At 45.3% G+C, this 22,224-nt stretch overlaps 1 protein-coding gene across 2 annotated transcripts in view; it reads left to right on the top strand.

Annotated features, from left to right (window-relative positions):
* The window catches only part of MAP6 (microtubule associated protein 6), an 84,313-nt gene that overhangs the window by 44,614 nt on the left and 17,475 nt on the right, over nucleotides 1-22,224 (top strand). For both annotated transcript variants that reach the window (XM_032259102.1, XM_032259101.1), the window contains exons 2-3: nucleotides 18,139-18,352; nucleotides 20,739-20,935. In XM_032259102.1, the coding sequence (XP_032114993.1) occupies nucleotides 18,139-18,352; nucleotides 20,739-20,935 (411 nt within the window). The remainder of the gene's footprint in view (nucleotides 1-18,138; nucleotides 18,353-20,738; nucleotides 20,936-22,224) is intronic.

Raw genomic sequence — 22,224 nt, 5'->3', positions numbered from 1 at the left:
GCTTGAGATACGGAGTTGGATGGGCCTGGGTTCCAGTCAGGCCCTGACTAGCCATGACACTTCAGGAAAGACCTTGAACCTCTCTGGGACCCAGGGGGCCTCCAGCCTTAATGGGCTGAGCTGAAGGTGAGAGAGCAAGTGCTTGTAAGTGCCGCTCACCCCTCTGGCATGGGGAGGAATTAAGGAAGCCATGCAGCTGCCCTGAGCAATCAGCCTCTGAGGTGCCAGCCGCAGCACATCACTGTCACCCTGGGTGCTGGCCCAGGCAAGTTTTGTGCTGCAGCTTCATGATGAAATTCCACATGCCATTTTTGAGGAAGCCTCTCTGGACTTCATGGCCTGAAAAACAAGTCTCACATTTTCTCAGACACTGACACCTCTGAGAATGTCCATTACTTCTCTTTGAGTTAGCAGGTTTGCTGAAAAACTTGCCGAAAATAAAATTACAATGTGAAAAAGAAAGGAAGATAGTGAAGCCAGGGAAGGTTAGTTGGGCCTGGGTAAATCAAGTCCATGATTCACTCACCAGACCGCCCACCTGCTGCTGGCCCAGCTGGCTGCACAACCCTGAGGGCGCCCCAGAGTTCTGCCCCCTGCAGGTGAGACAGTGTGGGCAGCCACGGGTCTCAGTGAGGGCAGCTGGGCTTCATGGGCATCACTTCCAGGGAATCAGTAGCAACAAGAATCAAAAGTAGCACAAAATGCAACAAAAATGGTATTTCTTGTGACTTTCATCATGGGGGTCACCTTGTTCATATTTTACACTCAATATTATTTACTAATGTCTGAGATTTAGGCATATCCCAGGCTGTCAGCATTCATTCATAGTTCCAAACAAAGGAGTAATGTGCATCCTCCACACAGGATGATCATCAAGATCTTGTAAGACACTGTGAAAAAATGCTTTCTAGTCCACTTATTACTAATATTTACTAATGGTTAAATATGTGATATCACTAATATGTGTTGAGTATATGAATTAATGAATGAAGCCTTTAACATTTCTGGGTCAAGGAATAGCAGTGTTAAAGGCTTCATTCACTAATTCACATATTCAACAAATAGCCATGGTGTACCTGAGCACCCACAATGTACCAGGCACTTTACGGGGCCCTGGCGTGCAGACAATACACGTTCCAGAGTGGTGCCATGCTGTGTTGGAACAGGCTATACTTCCCCACATCCCTGTCAATAGTGGATGAAGTTACGCTTCTTCCACTTTGCCAGACTACACGAAAATAGTAATACTTCCCAATGTCTTAAAGACCTAAATGTAAATTAAATGCATAAATGTGCAAAGAGGAAATTATAGATGAATATTTATGTGACTGTGGATTAGGGAAGCACTTTTAGAGCATAACTTCAAGAGCAGACATGATAAAGGAAAAGATAGATTAGGTCACATACAAATAGAAAGTTTATATAGAGATACAAAGCGAAAGACAAACTGGGAAACAGAGTTGCAAATAATTATTTTATTTTTATCCCTAATATGGAGAATTCTTACAAATCAATAAGAGAAAGGAAAATGGACCACTGACTGTAATTATTTTATGTCACTTTTACAATTAAAAAAGTAGGCTGGGCACAGTGGTTCATGCCTGTAATCCCAGCACTTTGAGAGGCCAAGGCGGGCGGATCATTTGAGACCGGGAGTTCGAGACCAGCCTGGCCAGCATGGTGAAACCCCATCTCTACTAAAAATACAAAAATTTGTTGGGCCTGGTGGCACATGCCTGTAATCTCACTTGGGAGGCTGAGGCAGGGGAATTGCATGAACCCAGGAGGCAGAGGTTGCAGTGAGCTGAGATAGCCCCACTGCACTCCAGCCTGGGTAACAGAGCGAGACTTGTCTCAAAAAAAAAAAAAAGTAAAGACAAAGGTGTTTATTCATTGTTTCAGCAACACTGATTGGAGTGCATACTGAAACATGCCAGAATCCAGAAGAAGCATCAGGGAAACAGAGATGGGTCAGATGTCACCTCTGCCCTCCCAGGCCCCACAGTTGGGCTTGGAAACAAGTAACAAAGAATACACAGCATAAGACGTCAGACAAAGAAGGTGGGATCAGATGAGGCAGGGAGCACCTCCTTGCAAAGGGAGGAGTGTCAGGAAGGAGATGTTCCAGCTGGATTTTTAAACAGCTTTATTGAGGTACCATTTATATAACATAAAATGTGCCCCTTTTAAGTGTATATTTTCATGAGATTTAGTAAAATTATACATTGGAGCAATCGTCTCTGAAAGACAGTTTTAGCATCCTCCCTCTCACTCACAGGCCTCGGCAACCACTGATCTTTCTGTTTCTACAGTTTGCCTTTTCTAGAATTTTCATATAAATGGAAGCATACAATATGTGGCATATTCTGTTAGCCTGCTTTCATTTAGCATGCTTTTTAAGAGTCATCCATGTTGGTTCATTTCTTTTTGTTGCTAGGTAGTATTCCACTATACAAATACACTCATTTTGCTTATTCATTAGCTGATGGACATTTAGGCTGTTTCCATTTTTGCTACCATGAATAATGCTGTTATTAACATTCGTGTACCAGCTATGTATAAATGTATGCTTTTATTTCTCTTTGGTATTTAGTAGTAGAATTGCCAGGCCACATGGTAAGTGTATGGTTAACTTAAAATTTTTTTTCCAAAATAGCTGTACCATTTTACATTCCCATCAACAACGACAGATAACACTGGTTCCACGCCCTTGGCAACGTTTAAGATTGTCAGTGTCTTTATTTCAGCCACTTTAGTGGATTTGTAGTGGTATCTCACTGTGGTTTTAATTTGTATTTTCCTAGTTATTAGTAATGTTGGGCAAATAAGCATGTTGGGCATGCTTATTTACCATTTATATACCTTCTTTAGTGAAGTGTCTATTGACATTTTTTCTATTTTAAAATTGGGTTGTTTGTCCTCTTATTGAGTTTTAAGAGATCTTTATATAGTACGGATGGAAATCCTTTACCAGATATATATTTTGCAAATATTTTCTCTCAGACTATAACTTGTCTTTTCATTGTCTTTTTTTTTTTTTTTTTGAGATGGAGTCTTGCTCTGTTGCCCAGGCTGGAGTGCAGTGGTATGATCTCAGCTCACTGCAACCTCCACTTCCTGGGTTCAAGCAGTTTGCCTGCCTCAGCCTCTCAAGTAGCTGGGAGTATAGGTGCTCACCACCACGTCTGGATAATTGTTTTGTATTGTTAGTAGAGACAGGTTTTTTAGCATGCTGACCAGGCTGGTTTCAAACTCCTGACCTAAAGTGTTCCGCCGGCCTTGGCCTCCTAAAGTGCTGGGATTACAGGCATGAGCCACCGTGCCCGGCCTTCATTGTCTTAATGATATCTTTTGAAGAGTAAAAATGTTCAGAGTTTATCATGTTTTTTCTTTTATTGTTTTGAGGTTTTGTGTCATGTCTAAGAAATCTCTGCATACCACAAAGCTGTAAAGATCTTCTCCTGTGTTTTCTTCCAGAAGTTTTATGGGTTTAGGGTTTCTGTTTGGGTCTATAGTCCATTTTTAACTAATTTTTGTGTATGGTATAACAAAATTTTTGTGTACGGTATAACACATTTTCTTTGTGTATGGATGTCCTGTTTTCCCAGCACTGTTTGTTGAAAAGTTTGTCCTTTCCCCCACTGAATTATTTCAGTACATTTGTCAAAAATAAATTGACCATATATGTGAGTCAACAGCATGACGATAAATGTTTAATAACTTTTTCCCACTATCTGGAAAAAAAGAAGGGCCTTATTTGTCTTATTTGCAGTGTTAGCAGGTTTCTTATATGAATACTCTCACATGGCTGCTTTCAAGCTACCAATAGTTTAACAATCAGCTCATCAAACTCCTGAAAATTTAACAATTATTGCTATAAGCCAGTGTGAGCCAGCTTTAGCACACTTCTGTATGCAAAGATCTATTTCTGAACACTCTATTCTGTTCATAGATCTATGTGTCTATCCTTATTCGAGTAACACATTGACTGATGACAGTAGCTTTATACGTTTTGAAATCGAGTAGTCTAATCCTCAGACTTTGTTTCTTTTTCTCAAAATTGTTTTGGCAATTCTAGATCTTTTGCATTTCCCTATAAATTTTAAGAACAGCTTGTCATTTTCTACAGAGTCTTGCTGGGATTTTGATATTAGTTGCTTTGAATTTATAGATCAATTTCTAGAGAGTTGCCATCTTAGCAATGTTGAATCTTCCAGTTTATGAATACGGTGTATCTCTCCATTTATAATATTTCTTCAATCTCTCTCAGCAGCATTATGTAGTTTTCCGTATATAGGCATTGCACTTCTTTTGTTACATTAATTACTGGCAGAGTATAGTGGCTCATACATGTAATCTCAGAACTTTGGGAGGCCAAGTTGAGAGGATTGCTTGAGCCCAGGAGTTTGAGGCTGCAATGAGCCATGATCACACCACTGCACTCCAGCCTGGCCGACAGAGTGAGACCTTGTCTTTTAAAATTAAAAAATAAATTTAAAAAATTTTTTATCCCATGAGCTCTAATTTTAAATAAGAAAAGAAAATTTAAAAATAAAAAAAATTTAAAACTTATTTCTAAATATTTTATTCTTGTTGATATTGTGAATGAACTTTTTAAATTTTATTTTCCCATTGTCTATTACTAGTATATAGACATACAAATTAATTTTTGTGTATTGATCTAGCATCCAGCAATCTTGCTAAACTCATTCATTTTTTTCTAGTAGCTTTTGTTTAGATTCTTGAGTTGTTGTTGTTGCTGTTGTCATTGTTGTTTTGAGATGGAGTCTTACTGTGTCACGCAGGCTGGAGTGCAGTGGCCTGATCTCGGATCACTGTAACCTCCACCTCCCAGGTTCAAGTGATTCTCCTGCCTTAGCCTCCTGAGTAGCCAGGATTACAGGTGTCTGCCACAACACCTGGCTAATTTTTGTATTTTTAGTAGAGACAGGGTTTCACCATGTTGGTCAGGCTGGTCTTGAACTCCTGACTTCAAATGATCCACTCACCTTGGCCTCCCAAAGTGCTGGGATTACCCGGCCAATACCTGAATATTTTCTAAATGCAAGATTATGTTATATGCAAATAATGGCAGTTTGGTATCTTCTTTTCTAATCTGTATGCCTTTAATTTCTTGCTTATTTTGTTATATTAACTATGACCTTCAATACAATGTTGAATAGAAGTGTTGAGAGTGGACATCCTTGCTTTGTTCCTGATCTTAGGGGGAAAGCATTTGGTCTTTCACCATTGAGTATTATGTTAGTTGTAGGGTTTTTGTAGATATCCTCTGGTAAGTTGAAGAAGTTCCCCTCTAGATTAAAATTTTTTTCTTTCTTTTCTTTTCTTTTTTTTTTTTTAAGTAAAGACAGGGTTTCATCATGTTGGCCAGGTTGGTCTTGAACTCCTGGCCTCAAGTGATCTGTTTGCCTTGGTCTTCCAACATGTTGGAATTACAAGAGTGAGCCACCATGCCCAGCAAGGTTTCTTTTTATAATGGAAGGGTGTTAGATTTTGTCACATGCTTTTTCTATGCATTTTGAGATATCATATGGTTTCTGTTGTTTATTCTGTTAATATATGATATATTATCCTAATTGATTTGGAATGTTAAACTGACCTTGTACTCTTGGGATGAACTTTACCTGGTCATGGTGTTTAAATCTTTTTATGTTGCTGGATTTGATTTGCTAATATTTTGTTAGGAGTTTTCACATCTGTATTCATGAGGAATATTGGCCTGTAGATTTTTTTTTCTTGTGATGTCTTTGACTGACTTGGTATCAGGGTGTCAAGGAAATGCTGTCCTCTTAAAATGAGTTGGGAAGCATTTTCTTTTCCTCTATTTTCTTCCTCTCTCTCTCTTGAGTCAGGGTATTGCTCTGTCACACAGCCTGGAGTGCAGTGGCACCATCTCCGTTCACCGCAACCTCCACTTCCTGGGTTCAAGCCATCCTCCCACTTCAGCCTCCCAAGTAGCTGGGGCTACAGGCATGCACCACCACACCCAGCTAATTTATATATATATTTTCAGAGATAGGATTTCATCATGTTGGTGAGGCTGGTCTCAAACTCCTGGGCTCAAGTGATCCACCCACCTTGGCCTCCCAAAGTGCTGGGATTACATGCTTGAGCCACTGTGCCCAGCCTCTTTTTCTCTTAAAAAAGAAGTTGTTAGAATTGGTATTTATTTTTTCCTTAATGTTCGATAGAATTCACCAGTGAAGTCATTGGGGTCAGACTTTCTTTGTGTAAAGATTTTAAATTAGTTAGAGAAATGCAAATCAAAACCACAATGAGATACCATCTCATGACAGTCAGAATGGCAATTATTAAAAAGTCAAAAAACAGCCGATGCTGGCAACGTTGTGGAGAAAAAGGAATGCTTATACACTGTTGGTGTGAATGTGAATTAGTTCAACCATTGTGGAAGACAATTCCTCAAAGACCTAAAGACAGAAATACCATTCAACCAAGCAATCCCATTACTCGGTATATACCCAAAGGAATGTAAACTGTTCTGTTATTTATAAAGACACACGCACGTACATGCTCACTGCAGCACTATTCACAATATCAAAGACATGGAACCAACCTAAATGCCCATCAGTGATAGACTGGATAAAGGAAACGTGGTACATATTTCTTTTTTTATGTCCTTTGCAGGGGCATGGATGGAGCGGGAGGCCATTATCCTTAGCAAACTAATGTAGGAACAGAAAACCAAATACTGCACGTTCTCACTTATAAGTGGAAGCTAAATTTTGAGAACACATGAACACATGGAACAGTGTCTGATAGACACACACTGGGGCCTATCAGAAGGTGGAAGGTGGGAATAGGGAGAGGATCAGGAAAAGTAACTGGGTACTAGACTTAACATCTAGGTGATGAGCTAATCTGTACAACAAACCCCCCTGACAAAAGTTTACCTATGTAACAAACCTGTACATGTACCCCTGAACTTAAAAGTTAAATATGTAAATAAATATTTTAAAAGATATGTACAGATTTTTTTTAAAAAGATTTAAAACTATGAATTCAATGTCTGTACCTTATAGAGGTTTATTCAGATTTTCTATTTCTTCTGAAGTCAATTTTTTAAAGCAAATAAAACATTTATTCAGACTTTTTTAATTTATTTTTTTATTTTTTACAAAAACATGCATATATACACAGGGTATGGTGGGTCCTAGGAAAGACACACACTAACATGCATGCCTCACTCACAGACGTGCTCACACACACTCCTCACACATGCATTCACACACACTTTCCTTCTTGGCCCCAGGCCTGGATCCCCAAAAGCCCTGAAGTCTTTGCTGGAGCAGCCTCCCCTCCTGCATTTCTGTATCTTTTCTCCTGCCCCTTCCCCCTCAGCTGGGTTAGTCCCATGTGGGGCAGGAGTCAGAGCTGTGGTCAGGGAGGCCTCAGAAACAGAGAAGCTTCATGGAACGGGCAGTTGCCGAGGGGTCCCAGGGGTATGCTGTGCTTCTGGGGAAGATGAAGGGTTTGGCACCATTGGATCAGGAAGCACAGGACTCCCAGGTCACCTGTCGGCTCCACCATGGCATCGACAGGAGGTCGATGTAGAGGGGCCTCTGGCCAGGGCAGGGACCAGATGGAGGTCTGCCGGTCTCGGCTGTCAGGGAGCTTTGTCTCAGTGCCTGGTGGTGTGGGGAAGCTTCCAGAGTCATCTAAGGAAGCAGGTGAGAGGGATTCCCCCTGCACTCAGGAATTAGAGTCCATTATTATTTTGTTTTCTGAGATAGTCTCACTCTGTCACCCAGGCTGGAGTGTAGTAGTGCCATCTCAGCTCACTGCAACCTCTACCTCCCAGCTTCAAGCAACTCTCCTGCCTCAGCCTCCCAAGTACCAGGGATTACAGGCGCCCGCCACCACACCTGCCTAATTTTTGTATTTTTAGTAGAGACAGGGTTTCACCATGTTGGTCAGGCTGGTCTCAAACTCCTGACCTCAAGCGATCCTCCTACCTCGGCCTTGCAAAGTGCTGGGATTATAGGCATGAGCCACCGTGCCCGGCGTACTTTTTTCACACACACAAAAAAAGACAAAACTTAGGTCGATTGAGTGCTTCACTAGATGTGTACTCTGTCCTTGGCAGTTTTTACAGAGTATACTCTCAGCACTCTAGGTTTACCCCTGAAGGAGCAGGGTTCCCTCCCACCTTTCAGGGCTTATCTCCCTTCAATGTTTCCATTTCCAGTCTAGGGAATCATCTTTCTGCAGGGATGGACACAGATCGTTGGGGACCCAGCTCACTAAAAGAGTGTAGACTTCTCAATCTCGACTGATAACTCTATGGCCTTGTGGCACAACCACACCAGCATTCCTCGGACTGATAAACCCTGACAGTGATGGGGAAATGATTACAAGGAAATTGTTTTCTTACAACCATCTAACTTCTCATCTATCTTCGTTTTTCTGCTTGAGGTATACTTGTAAGTGTACTTGTCTTAATCTCCACATTTCCCGACTCTTATCCTCCACCTCTGTCAACTGTGGGTTTTTTCATTTTGCACCAGTTTTCTTCCTACAGTTTCTGGTAAATACTGCAATTAAAATTAATTTGTGTAGAATCAGTTTGAGTTTTGGGGGTTTATTTATTTATTTATTTATTTCGAGACAGAGTTTTCCTCTTTTGCCCAGGCTGCACTGCAGTGGCGCAATCTCGGCTCACCGCAACCTCCACCTCCTGTGTTCAAGCTATTTTTCTGTCTCAGCCTCCTGATTAGCTGGGATTACAGGCATGCACCACCACACCCGGCTAATTTTTGCATTTTAGTAGAGAGAGGGTTTTACCACATTAGTCAGGCTGGTCTCGAATTCCTGGCCTCAAGAGATCCACCCGCCTCAGCCTCCCAAAGTGCTTGGATTATAGGCATGAGCCACCGCAGCCAGCCTAGTTTGAGCAGTTTTAAATTTTAACTATCCATCCTCACAGTTTTATACACACTGTGCTTGTGGACTTTCTTTGAATGAGACACTGTTTCCCAGATGCCCAAGGGCGTCTAAGCTGCAGGCCACCCACAGCTAGACTTAGATGGCAGCTACATGCAGAACGAGCTATTTACCTAGTGTGGGGGCCCAAACCTCAACATCTATCATTGCCAGATGTCACCCATACAAATCTTTCTATTAAGAGAGATGGAGCATTCTTTTCTATTAATTATCTACTCAGATTAGCTTCAAACTTTTCTTTATGTACTTGACCATTTTTTGTCTGACTATGTGCTTTCCTCATTTTCTAAAATCGTCATCCACGGTGTACATGCACTTACTGGATATTAATGGATGAGAAAAATGATCCTAAATATTTAGAATACTGGCATTTTCTATGCAATACTTTCTTCTTCCTTTCACACAAAAGGAACTGGGAGCTGCATGCGAGCATGTACACACAGGCATATGCCCAGTCATTTCTGGCCAGGAGAAAGCAATCTTCAACCACCTTCTGAAAGGAGACAGAAGCTCTCTACGCCGCTTGCAACTCTCTAGGCCCAAGGTTGTTCTTTCTTTTTAAGTAACGGATCCTACTTCCTTTAACCACCTCCTGACAATAGCTTGGCAAGTGACAGCATTCAGCGACTGCCTCCATGAGAGTACGCAAAGGAGGCGGCTTCCCTTCTTCAGGAACCCTTCACAGTAACAAATGGAGACAAGATTTTCGAACAGAGACTTGTCATGTTTCCATGACGACATAAATCGCCTACAAAAATCTGTAGGAAGATTTTAGACCCTTAAGACTTGAAAGCAGCCGGGCGCGGTGGCTCAAGCCTGTAATCCCAGCACTTTGGGAGGCCGAGGCGGGTGGATCACGAGGTCAAGAGATCGAGACCATCCTGGTCAACATGGTGAAACCCCGTCTCTACTAAAAATACAAAAAATTAGCTGGGCATGGTGGTGAGTGCCTGTAATCCCAGCTACTCAGGAGGCTGAGGCAGGAGAATTGCCTGAACCTAGGAGGCGGGGGTTGCGGGGCGCCATGTCGGCCCACTTCCACCTCCGCCTGGGAAAAAAAGAAAACCCCTTCCCAAAACAAAAAAAAAAAAAAAAAAAAAAAAAGACTTGAAAGCACCCTCTTCTTCCTTCGTAAAGCAGTTGAGGAATGTCAAAAAAAATTTTATGAAGGAGATGGGGAAAGAATTTTATTTTTCCAGGATTTAGACACATAATAAATAATAAATACTTAGATACATAATAAATAAGTTCCTCTTCCCTTATAAACAGAGAAATGGAATTTTTGTATGACCATAGTTGGCAGTAATCCATTATTCTAAGTCGCTACTTTTATTAAGAAGTGATTTGTACCAACTAATACATGCAGATGTTCTTCACAGCAGTAAAACTTGTTCCTTACATACTTATATTTCCTTGTTTCCTGGAAATGTCAGCGTTTTACAAATTAGCAACCAAAGCACAGCTTCCCCTCTGCTCTTTTACGACACTTTCCAGGGCCAAACCCTTCCTGCACACTCCTGTTGCCTCCCTTCCTCCCTCCCTCCCTCCCTCTTGTGGGGCCTGGCCCCATCAGTGACAGGCTGTCTGCAGGCTCTGCCTCTATAATTGCTCTTTCAGTATCTCCTCTAGAATGACTGTGGGCAACTGTGCTTAAGTGGAACAAGGCCTTAAAAAGGGAACATCTGTTTGTAGTGGGCACTCACTATTGGCGATTCAATTAATCAGGCATTCATTGAATGGAACTTTGTTCAAGTCTAACTTGAAATGTGCTCAGAAATAAGCCTGGCGCTGGAAGCTGCTGCCCAAATTTTGCCCACTTCGGGCACCAGAACATTGACTGCATCGTTCAGAAATCTAAAAATAGCTATCATGGCTATTTGGTTATCTGTGTAATTGTTGATCTCTCCCCACCTGGCAACAAGGTCCATGGAGGGAAGACATCTATCGGTCCACACTGCATTTCTAGCTTCATGCCTGGAGCACAGAAGAAATGCAATACTTTTTCTTGACTAAACGACTCTGTAATGAAAGCCAAATACATTTATTATGCACTTATCTACCATAGGATTTGTAATTCTGATGCAAATATCCAGGTCCTCTTCAACTAAAGAACTGGTTTGCATTCTTTCTTATTTAACCCCCACATCAATCCTATTAGTAGGCAGTGTGTAAACCCTTTACAAATGAGTTCACCGATGTTCAGAGCAGGCACGACCTGACCCCTGGGTTAGCGCTAGGATGGATGTATCTCATCCCAGAGCCAGTTCTCTTTCTAGTAACTCATCATCATTATCATCGTCTAACCCAGGGTCCGTGCTTCCTCTCACCCTGTTAACCTCTGTCTGCACTTCTGAGAGCCTTGCATATGCTGTGTGCTCTGAGACATCATTTTTTCTGTGCTGGCCTTTTCTTTTTTCTGCTTATGACCTGGATCCAAGGCAGGTGCATTTTTACCAGCTTTGCTGCATTGGAGGCTTTGCTACCATTTAAAGAAGGCTGCAGACCATTCACCCTGTTTCTTAGGACAGAGCATGACTTCTCTCCATGAAGCTAATGCTGCCGCTCTGCTGGAAACTTGAACTTCTGTGCTCTGCTTGCACCAGTATTTTCTGCCTTGCTGAGACGACACAAGTGTTTTAAACCCTTTTCAATGAGAAGAGAAAATTTTCTGATTGGGGTTTATATTAGAATTTATTGCTTGTAACAAATGACTCCAAAATTTAGCCACATAAAGCGATAAATATTTTTTATCTCATAAAGTTTCTGAGGGTCAGTAATCCAGGAATGGCTTAGCTGGATTCTAGCTCAGGGTCTCCCAGGAAGTCATGTGAAGGGTTGTCTGGGTCTTGGATCCACTTCTAAGATTTCTTACTTCCATGGCTTTTAGTGGGAAGCCTCAGTTCCTCCTGACACTGGCCTCTCCACAGGGCTACTTGAATGTCCTCATGACATGGCAGCTTGCTGCCCCCTGAGAGAGCACAAGGAGGAGGCCACAATGCCTTTAATGATCCACTCTCAGACGTTATGCCCCACCACTCCCACCATCTTCTGTTTGTTAGAAGTGAGTCCCCAAGTCCAAGCACACTGAAGAGGAGGGAATTAAGCTCTATGTAAGGTAAAAGTATCAAAGAACTTGTGGGCATATTGTAGGACGGCATGTGGATGCCATGAGATGCTTGCATAGCAACTTTACACCCCCTCCCTGGCTGGAGCAGCCCCAGGGAGGTGGGAGCTGCATTCCACATCCCTGTCCTAGATATGATGATAATTAGATGGATGCAAAAGGAAAGTCTTTACTCTCAAGGATGGCACAGCCTGGGAGGGAAGAAAGTCATCTACACAGGTAGCATGAGGTAAAATATAGCATGGGGCATGCTACAGAGAGATGCAGGTCAGAGAAGGAACAGAGAGATCAGACAGGAGGATTTGAAGGTAGAGTGTTTGTTGACTCCTCTGAAAACTTCACCTCATCAGCAAGATCCCAAAGTCCTGCTTTGGCAGCTGCTCTGAACATGACCATACAGCTGTTCAAAGGTTCTGGAGGAGCAGCCCCCAAAAATCTTGCACACTAAGTCTCCATGAGATGGCTCAAACTGGGCCTGGCTCTGCCATCCCTTAGTAGGAGGTTGAGGGCTGGCCCAGCCTTCTCTCCATAAATTTTGCCAGCACAAATAAGCCCGCAAGGAGTCATTTAAACCCAGATCTGAATATATTGATTGAGCCCACTCATTTGCCGTTCACCCACCCACTGGGGAATATCATAGTCCCAGACCTGCTTCTGCCCCTGGAGGGTTGCGTATGAGATAGGTCATGCATCAAGGCTCCAATAACAGGGTCCACCAGAGGCTCTGTTGTGGCTGGGACAGCAGGCCTTTGGTGATGCAGTTGAAGAGCACCCTGTCCCTGTGACTTACCTCACAATACTAGAAAAGCTGTGGCACAAGGAGCATCTCTGGGATGTCAGGGTAGAAACGCATGGATTATGGGACCCTCCCAATGTGCCCAGAGCCTCACTGTGGTGTACACTCAGGCTGATGAAGGGAAGGGCTTTCTTGTGATTACTTCCAGGAGCCAAAGTGGCCATGAGCTTAAAGGACATCAAGACAAGCTTGGGTTACACATCCACTCCCAGGTGTGAGCTTTGGAGGCAGGCATTCCCATGCCACCGAGAAGCAAGTGTCTGCCCCATGTAGGGCAGGGAAGGAAGGGCTCAGGAGGAGTGGCATCTGCTGACCAGAAATAAATCTAACAATAGCTACTTCCATTAGCTGCCCACTGAATGTTAAGCCCTTAAATCCTGTGAAGAATGGAAAGAAGATATGGAGTGTGGCCCTGGGTGGCAGCCTAGGGTGTGGGGGATAGACAGGGATTGGAGTCCTAGCCCCACTCAACCCTAACCCGCAGTCTGACGTAGGATATCCCTTTGCAGCATGCAAATGAGACTGGACTCAAGAGTAGGATTCTGTCATACATGTTATATTATCTTATCCCTTAAGAGAGACAAAATGCACAATGAATGAATTGAAGAATGGCATGAAACTGCCTGGTAACCACAAAGATGGCCAGCAAAGTAAATGGGCCGGGAGCTGAGAGATAGGAAGTTTTGGGTTGAGTAACCCAGGAGAGGTTCCTGGAAGAGAAGAACCCTGAGCTGGGCCTTAAAGAATAGCTAGAATCAGGGCAAGCTGGTAAGAGGAGAGCACCATCAATGGAGAAACAGTGCTGCCTTGCTCAGAAACTTTCAGCATCTTCCCAGACACAGTGCTTGCTTCCACACATAGCATCCAGGCTCTCTGCCGCCTGGCCCTACCTCCTATCCAGTCTGGGCACCTTGCACAGCCTCCAAGACCCCACCCTGCACCCTGAGTAGCTGCCCTGATCAGTTCACCTGCTCTCTGAACCTGCCATACAGACTCAGACTGGTGCCTGAATTCCCTTCATCCACTTGTCTGTCGACATCCCTCGGTACCCCTTTCCCCAGTCCTCACTCTCTATCAGAGTTAAGCATTCCTTTCCTTCTTGCCCTCTGAGCCCTGTCCCATTTGATCCATCCTGCCTTTTCTTAGAATCACACATGGTCAGGTCTAGATACCTGAACTCTAGACACCTCATCCATTCCATGGCTTACACATCCCTGTAGGCCACTTGCCATGACCATGGCTAGTATTTGGCAGTTGCCAAATGAATGGACGAATGGATGGATGGACGGATGGATGGATGGATGGATGGATGGATGGATGAATGAATGAATGATCAAGAAAAAATATGGTTGCACAAGAAGGAGAGACCATGTAACAGGGGGCCATGAACTCCTGTCAAGAGGCAATAGGCATGACGGGGCAAGAGTGTGGCTCGTATTGCTCTCAGTCAAGCATCTCAGGGCTGGAGGAGCTCAGGTGTCATCTAGCCCGGTCTGTGTCATGTAACTCCTCTACAGCATTGCAGGCAGCAGGCCAGGCCCTGCACAGGCACCTCCAGGGAGGGCAGGCGGAGCACACTGCAGCTCTGGCACATTGCCGAAGTGTAGTGGGAAGGCTGTGGCCTGCAGAGCTTGACTGACCTGAGCTCAGACCCCCAACTCTGCTATTTGCTAATTTGCTAGTTGCATTGCGTTATACAAGCCACTTTATCTCTCTGAGCCTTGGTTACCTCCCTTATAAAAAGGGCATAATAGTACCTGTTCTCAAAGTTGTTATAAGAACTATAAAGAATATACAAAATAAAACAAAACCCTCCAGCTTATAAAAGGCAACTAACGAATGGTAGCTAATTTTCTTTTTATGACATAATATTAGTTGTTGCATGTGATTGGAGAAGGTTTTACAGAGAGTACAAAGAAAGTTCTTTTCTCTTTTATTTTTTCTTGTTTTTTCCATTTTCTATTATTTGGCTCATTTTCACACCTTGACAAAGAAGGTTTTAAGAAATGGAATTTGGGCTTAAATCTAACCATCTGTCATAACTACAGTGAACCTATTCTGAAACTCATGATCCGGTCTCATGTGAAGATGATGTGCCAGAGTTGTTCAAGATCAGGGGTTATCAAACTTTCCCAGAGACATGTCCCATTGATAGTGCTCACAGGTGGGACACTCCCCAGCGCACAGGGGCCACTGCAGAGATACAGGAGGTGGAGGTGGCAGAGGCTGGCCTGCAAGAGGTGACCCAGAAACAGTGCTGAGGAATCATGTCTACCTATCTCAGTGCTGGTTCTGGAAGCAGGCAGGGCTGTGACAGAGAACCCAAGTTTCTGCCGTCCTATGTTCAGGAGCCAGGTTGTTACTGATTTGGTCCTGGGAGGCCCAGACCCAAATACCAGGAGCCCATCTAACTGGCAAGGCTTTGGCTCTGAAGGATCGAGGGAAGGAGGGAGGGACTCTGGCCTCTGGCAGGTAATGGTGGCGACAGCCCCAAATGTCCCCTGGGCTAGCCCTGGGCCTGTGTGTAGGGCTGAAATGGTTCAGAAGTCAGGTCAGAAAGGAGATTGAACCTAAAGAGGTGGAGAAGTGAGGATGAGGGGTTAGGAAGGGATCCAAGAACAGCCTTGTTGCTGGGGTGGGTGGGGTGCTGTGAACAGAATCAGGAGGGCCTCAGCTTCTTCCCAAAGCCCATTTTCATTTCCTCCCAATTTCCACCTCTCAGTGAGGGACTACCACCCCCCCAGCCAGAGTCCTGGAGTCTCCCCACACTGTCCCCGACCTTACCTCCCACCACTCATGAGTTTCTAAGTCCTGCCCATTCTCCCTCTAGACCCAGCACCCTCTTCTCTGCCCCCTGCTTCCCCCTCTTCCTAACTGCACAGTATCCTGCCTGGCCTCTTGCCTCCACCCTTCCTTCTGTCCACCATTAACACTGTTGCCAACATTCTCTTTCCAAAAACTAACCTGGCCTCACTCATCCTTGGCTAGAAGTCATTTGGCAACTCTTTGTTACAGTGGAGACTGTGCCCTTAACATGGCTGACAAGGGCCTCCATGGTCTCTCTATTCTCTTATGCCCTTCCCCACCAAATGTGAGTCCAGCCACCCATACTGCCTGCAGGTCCCCACGGGGCCTTTTCCTACTTGCTTGGGTTCCATAGCACCCAGCATCTTGTTAGACAGACCATAAGCACCAAGTACATATTTTGTGAATGAATGAATGAATGAATGAATGAGTGAAGATGAATGATGAGGGAATCTAAGAGGAGGAAACAATTTGGCAGAGAAAACAAGATGATTTAGGTCTAGAGACATTAAGTCTGAGTTGTTGGTAGTGTCTTTTTCCATTTTCTGTTGCATATAACAGAATATTGGAAACGTGGTAATTTATAAGAAATAAAATGTATTTCTCACAGTTCTAGAGGCAGGAATGTCCAAGGCCAAGGAGACATATCCGGTGAGGGCCTTTTTGTTGGTGGGGATTCTGCAGAGCCCTGAGGCAGCACAGGGCGTCACATGGTAAGGGGGCCATGTGTGCCAGCTCTGGTCTCTATCTCTTCTTATAAAAGCTACCAGTCCCACTCCAACAGTAGCTCATTAATCAATTACCTATTAATACGTCCATCCAGGAATTGATTAATTCATTCATGAGGGCAGAGCCCTCATTATCCAGTCACCTCTTAAAGGCCCCGCCTTTCAATACTGCCACACTGGGGATGAAGTTTCAACATGAGCTTTACAGGAGACAAACATTTGAACCACAACAATGGGGCACCTAGGCGGGGACCCAGGCTGCACTGGAAAGGAGAGTCTGAAGCTCAGGGAAGCATCTCTTAAAAGCCAGTGATCTCTCTTCACATACGAGCCAGTTCCCTTAGAGAAATACAGATCAGGAGGTCAAATAACTGGCAAGTGGCCCAGAGTTACCAAATCAGCTTTATCAACTGAGACAGCCTCAGAGCTAGAAAGACATTATAAGGACCTTGTTTGGCCTAATTCTTTCATTTTACAAATGAGGAAACGTATGCTCAGCGCAGGGAAAGGCCTGCTAGCATAAGGCAGTGCTAGCGCGAGAGCCACTGTCCCCATCGCAGTCCAGGCTCTTTCTCCTGCCTCCTGCGGCCTCCTTGCTCAAGGCACTCCTCACTGAGCCCTGAAGGAGGGAGTCATCCATGAGGGAGAAAGAGGGGCTTGGAAGAGCCTGACTCCACAGATATTCATGCCCTAACTCCTCCTTTCCCACGATGCAGCTTCTTGTGCCCCCAAAGGAGAATAGACCCGATAAAGACCCCAGAAGCCACAGAGCTCGTGCATTGACTCTCGTGCACTTAACAAACAGGATGGACCCTCACGGCCTCCGTAGCAGCTACATTTTTAAATTCTGTTTTAAACACTGTCAGCCGTCTACTCTCCAGCTCCATACCAGGTCATAAACAGCTGATTAGAAACCATGAGAGGGGTTGCAGAGAACAAGAAAACTGACTCAAAAAAGCAGCAGATGAGGATCATTTAGGTTAAGGACCAACAGCCAAGAGCACAGGAAGATGCTCCTACACAGAGCCCAACACAAGGTGCAGCTGTGATCTCCAAATTATGTTCAGTCTGTGTTGCTTACGTATGATCTGCAAATGTTTAGATATTTCACGAGGATGTTCATCTAAAGTGATTAAGATTGTTAACGTTCTGGCAGTCCTAGAAGCAAGCCCTCTGCAATTCAAATGGGGGAATATCCTCAAGGAATCTGGGCAACAAAAGTTGTTCATTATAAAAACGGTGGGAAGGGAATTGGCATTCATTGATATGCCACAATATATCAGACAGTGTGCCTAATAGATTGTCTCGTTTAATTTCACAACTCTTTAGCTTTGCACATAGCAGGCATTCAATATTTTTTGACTTCATGAATGATTGAATGGGCTGGGTTTTTTCCATCTCATTGATGAGGTTGGGAAAAAGAGCCCTGAAGATTAGAATTACCTGCTCGTGGTCACACTGTGTGGAGCTGAGAGCCTGAGCTTTCTCCAAGCCACAGCTGCTATTGCCACAACCCAACCTGGGTCAACTTTGCAAGAAGGGAAACTTGCGCACTTCCTTACGAAAGAGTGAAACTAACCCTCCAGCCACTCTCAGTGCTGCAAGCACTGATGGAAAGCGTGCTATGTTTGCAGCCCTGTGTCAGGAGCACTGCTTCCAGACAGATGGTGTTCCATATCACATATGCTTTCTTTGATTAACAGGAATGAATTCAGGGCATGGACGGACATCAAGCCTGTGAAACCAATAAAGGCCAAACCCCAGTACAAGCCCCCAGATGATAAGATGGTTCATGAGACCAGCTACAGTGCCCAGTTCAAGGGAGAGGCCAACAAGCCAACAGCAGCTGACAATAAGGTCATTGATCGCAGAAGAATACGCAGCCTTTACAGTGAACCCTTCAAGGAACCCCCAAAGGTGAGACAGACCTTGTGGAAATCCATCAGCACAGCCTGGACCATAAGAGTTAACTGCAGCAGAGCATGGGGTGGACTGCTGTCAACTCTGGCCAGGCCCCCATGGGCATCTTTAAAATCCCTGCTTCCTCTCAAGCACACTGAGACCTGGGGCATCTTCAATGGGAACCTTTGATAAACTCACAGGGAGTATTAAAGAGGAACAGCACCTAAAATAAAGACAGTTTAAAGGCTGGCAGATTTCTAGGGAACTAGCTTCCAATTTTGAGAAATCCAGATAAACAGTGGTAGAAAATCTCACCTGAGCCCTAAATCCTGTTGTCTTAAAATAGCTGTGCTTGCTGGGAGCAGTGGCTCACGCCTGTAATCCCAGCACTTTGAGAGACTGAGGTGAGTGGATCACCTGAGGTCAGGAGTTCCAGACCAGCCTGGCCAACATGGTGAAAACCCCACCTCTACTAAAAATACAAAAAATTAGCCAGGTGTGATGGTACATGCCTGTAATCTCAGCTACTTGGGAGGCTGAGGCAGGAGAACTGCTTGAACCTGGGAGGTGGGGGTTGCAGTGAGCCGAGATCACACCACTGCACTCTAGCCTGGGTGACAAGAGCAAGACTCTGTCTCAAAATAAAATAAAAACAGAGCTGTGTTTGGGCCCCGGAAGCACTGGCCCAGTATTGCAGGTTCCCATGCTTGGCTCCCCTCCCGCCAGATCCTGCCCTACCTCATCCTCAGCTCCAATCACTGGACACTTTCTTCCCTCCCTAGTCCCTGAAAAGCACCTGCCCTCTCTCATCTTCTCAGGCTAAACACCATCCACCATGCCTTCTCAGTCTGTCACAACGCACCTGCCACATCAGTTGTAAGATGTGTTCCCAGCAATAGTTACCAAAATGAACAGATAATGAAAGTGGACTCAGGGATTTTCCTAATGTAACATTCCTCCACCTTACATAGGAGTTCCTGAGCGGGTGAAACGTGCTGGAGATATAGCTGGTGAAGCAGGAATCCTACAAGCCATGCAACCTAGCATACTCTGATGCCAGGCCCCATGGAACTGTACAAATATCCGCTGTCCTCTGTATAATAGCAGAAAATGCCTGAGAACGTAAATAGCTCTGGAACCTAATTAGCCTTTTCTCTGCTTTTGTCCTAAAGTCTTACACTCAAGTGGAGTTGCCTATTTGGCCCAGGACCAGTTTATGGGTAAGGTAACTAACCGACCCAGTTTGCCTGGGATTCTTCCATTTTAGCACTGAAAGTTCTGTGTTCCAGGAAACCTCTCAGTTCCAGGCAAACCAGGACGATTGGTTCCCTTCCTCACGGGTCAGGAGTGACTGAAAACCACTGCACCTCAGTGAGCGAATGATCCAGCCTGCAAGGCCCAGCATCAGCTCTGTCCATCCAGAGATGGGGTGGGACCCGGGGCATGGGGTCGGCATTGGACAAAAGAGGACATAGGGACGAAGGAGGGAAAATGAGGGAAATCTAGAGATGGGTGAGGGGGGCGGCCTATTGAGGGGTCCCTTTCAGTGACTCCAGAGTTTCCTGAGAAAGAGCTGCCGAGGCCATCTTCTCTGGATGAGGGGAACGGAGCTAGAGAAGGGAGGCTGGGGAGAGTGGAGTGAGCTTGGAACAGCTGCTCTGGGGGACATGGTTGGGGAGCCAGGCAAAGAGGAGGAGCAGAGGGCTGGCAGTGGGAGGCATAGCTGAGACTAGAGACGCCCGGGCCCGAAGCATCTCAGTGAGGACACTTCTCCATATGAGTGAGCCAACCTGGAGACAGAAACAGGGAAGCCAGCGGGTGCTGCAGTGACCCACCACCAGAACTTCTGCATCTTACAAAGGTTTATTTCTTATTAATGTCCATGGTGGGTCGGCTGCCGCTCTACCTTTTGTTGCCTCCTCATCTGGGATGGCGGAGCAGCCTCTCTCTGTGGCAGAGGAAAAGAGAGCGCTGGGCAGCACAGGCTGACTCTCGCGTCTTCTGCCTGAAGGTGACCCAAGTCACTGCTCACATTTCATTGACTAAAGCAAAATTCTATGCCTGTGTCCCAACATGATGAGATGTAACATCCTACAGGGAGGGGCTGAAATATTCCCCAACCGTGGTATGGCCCACCGCCTGGGGTAGTCGGGGGAAGGCTGGCAGGACAAGGGAGCCCACGTGGCCAATGAGTGCTGCCAAAGTGGTGGAACAGGGAGTTCAGATGGGAGAAGCCGAATGCCCTGATGTCCCTGGAAACCCCTTATATACCGTCCTCCACCTGGGCCAACCTCTGTCATCACCGTTATTCCTTCATTAATCACACCTTCTCTCTAAATTCTCTCCCACTCCCCCCCTTTTCGTGTTTCTGTGTTTTCGGTCTGTCTGTGTCTCGGTGCAGGTGGAGAAACCTAGTGTTCAGAGTTCCAAACCAAAAAAGACCTCAGCGAGCCATAAGCCCACGAGGAAGGCCAAAGACAAGCAGGCAGCGCCCGGCCAGGCCGCCAAGAAGAAGAGCGCGGAGGGCCCTGGTGCCGCCAAGCCTGCCGACAAGGAGCAAAGCAAAGAGATGAACAATAAACTGGCTGAGGCAAAAGAGTAAATTTCCCTGCACTTTCCTTTTACTCTCCTCTCTCTCTCCCTCCCACCTTTTTTTTTTTTAAACCAACCAACCAACAAAAAAAGGCCACAAAATTAATTAGAGGCTTCTCATCTGCCTTGGTCTTGAGTGTTCCCGGAGCTGTTTGGTTTGGCTTCTTTTGATGGAAGAATCCTGCTTCAAAGGCTGAGTGGCAGGCCTCCTCCTGAGGGTAGCCCGGGAGTCCAGCCAGCCGAGGCCCCTGGAGCACCAGGACGCGTTGCCACTGGCTGTGCCCTCCCCTGTGACTCCGACTGCATGCTGAACAGTAAGGCGGGCAGGTTGGAGAGGTGAAAGGAATCTCCTGGCAGTGCTTGGAAGTGTCTGTAGGGTGTCCTCCTCCCAGGTCCCCCAGATCTGTGTCACTGGTCGATTTTGAACTTTAGATACTCGTGTTCTTTTCCAAAATTCAGAGAATCGTCAAGTGCTACAGAAGCTCAGCCTGGGCTTCAGCAACTGACAAAATTTGAGTTAAATAAAAACAACAAGAAAGAAACAACCTTGGCCTTAATGCCGCTAAAAGGGAGTTGTGTCTGTGAAGTAGTCTTTTCACAGAATCGTCCACGAGACGTGTGCGCCTGTGCTTGGTTTCCTATCAGTGGGCTTCAATTGTATGCCAAGTCATGGATATGGCACTGAGCCAAAGCCAGGCCAGGGCTGGTAATAAAAGGTTAGGTGTTTTAGGTGCATTCTAGCTGTCATAGGAAGGTCACAAAAATGAGGAGGCTGTTTTCCTCTGATTCCCCTCGGCCGACCACCCGTTCAGTGCTGGTTTCGCAGAGCGACTAGTTGGAGGTATCTGAGGAAGAAAGTTCAAGGTGTAGGGATAGTGCATTTGGAATGTGACTTTCCGTTGCTGAGAGATCCAAGGGCGCGTAGACGTAGTGGCAAGCGTGGCGATGTTTACCCTCCCTTCCTGAACCGCCCTGGTCTGCTCCTCAGAGAGGGCAGCGGTGCCAGGCCTCAGGACAGGGAGAATGTCTGTGACTTAGCTGCAGACTAGAAGACTGCCCTGCTAACTGATTAGCAAACAGCTTTGACCTCATTCATATAGAAAAGCAGCTCTCAGTATATTCCGTGTCACGTGTGTGTGTGTGTGTGGCCAAAGCCCTGAGGGTGGCAAGTGCCACCTTAGCTGTGCTAGAGTTGTGTTGTAGGAATTAGTCAGGGAGTTGTTGTGGAAAAAAACCCCAGTGCTTGTGAGGGAACGCAAAATAGTTACCAGAAAAAAAATCTTTGCCAATGTGAC

The sequence above is a fragment of the Sapajus apella genome, unplaced genomic scaffold, assembly GCF_009761245.1.
Source record: "Sapajus apella isolate SASKATOON/1434 unplaced genomic scaffold, GSC_monkey_1.0 scaffold106, whole genome shotgun sequence".
Classification (NCBI taxonomy): Eukaryota; Metazoa; Chordata; class Mammalia; order Primates; family Cebidae; genus Sapajus; species Sapajus apella.
This window is presented reverse-complemented; position numbering and strand designations above follow the sequence as displayed.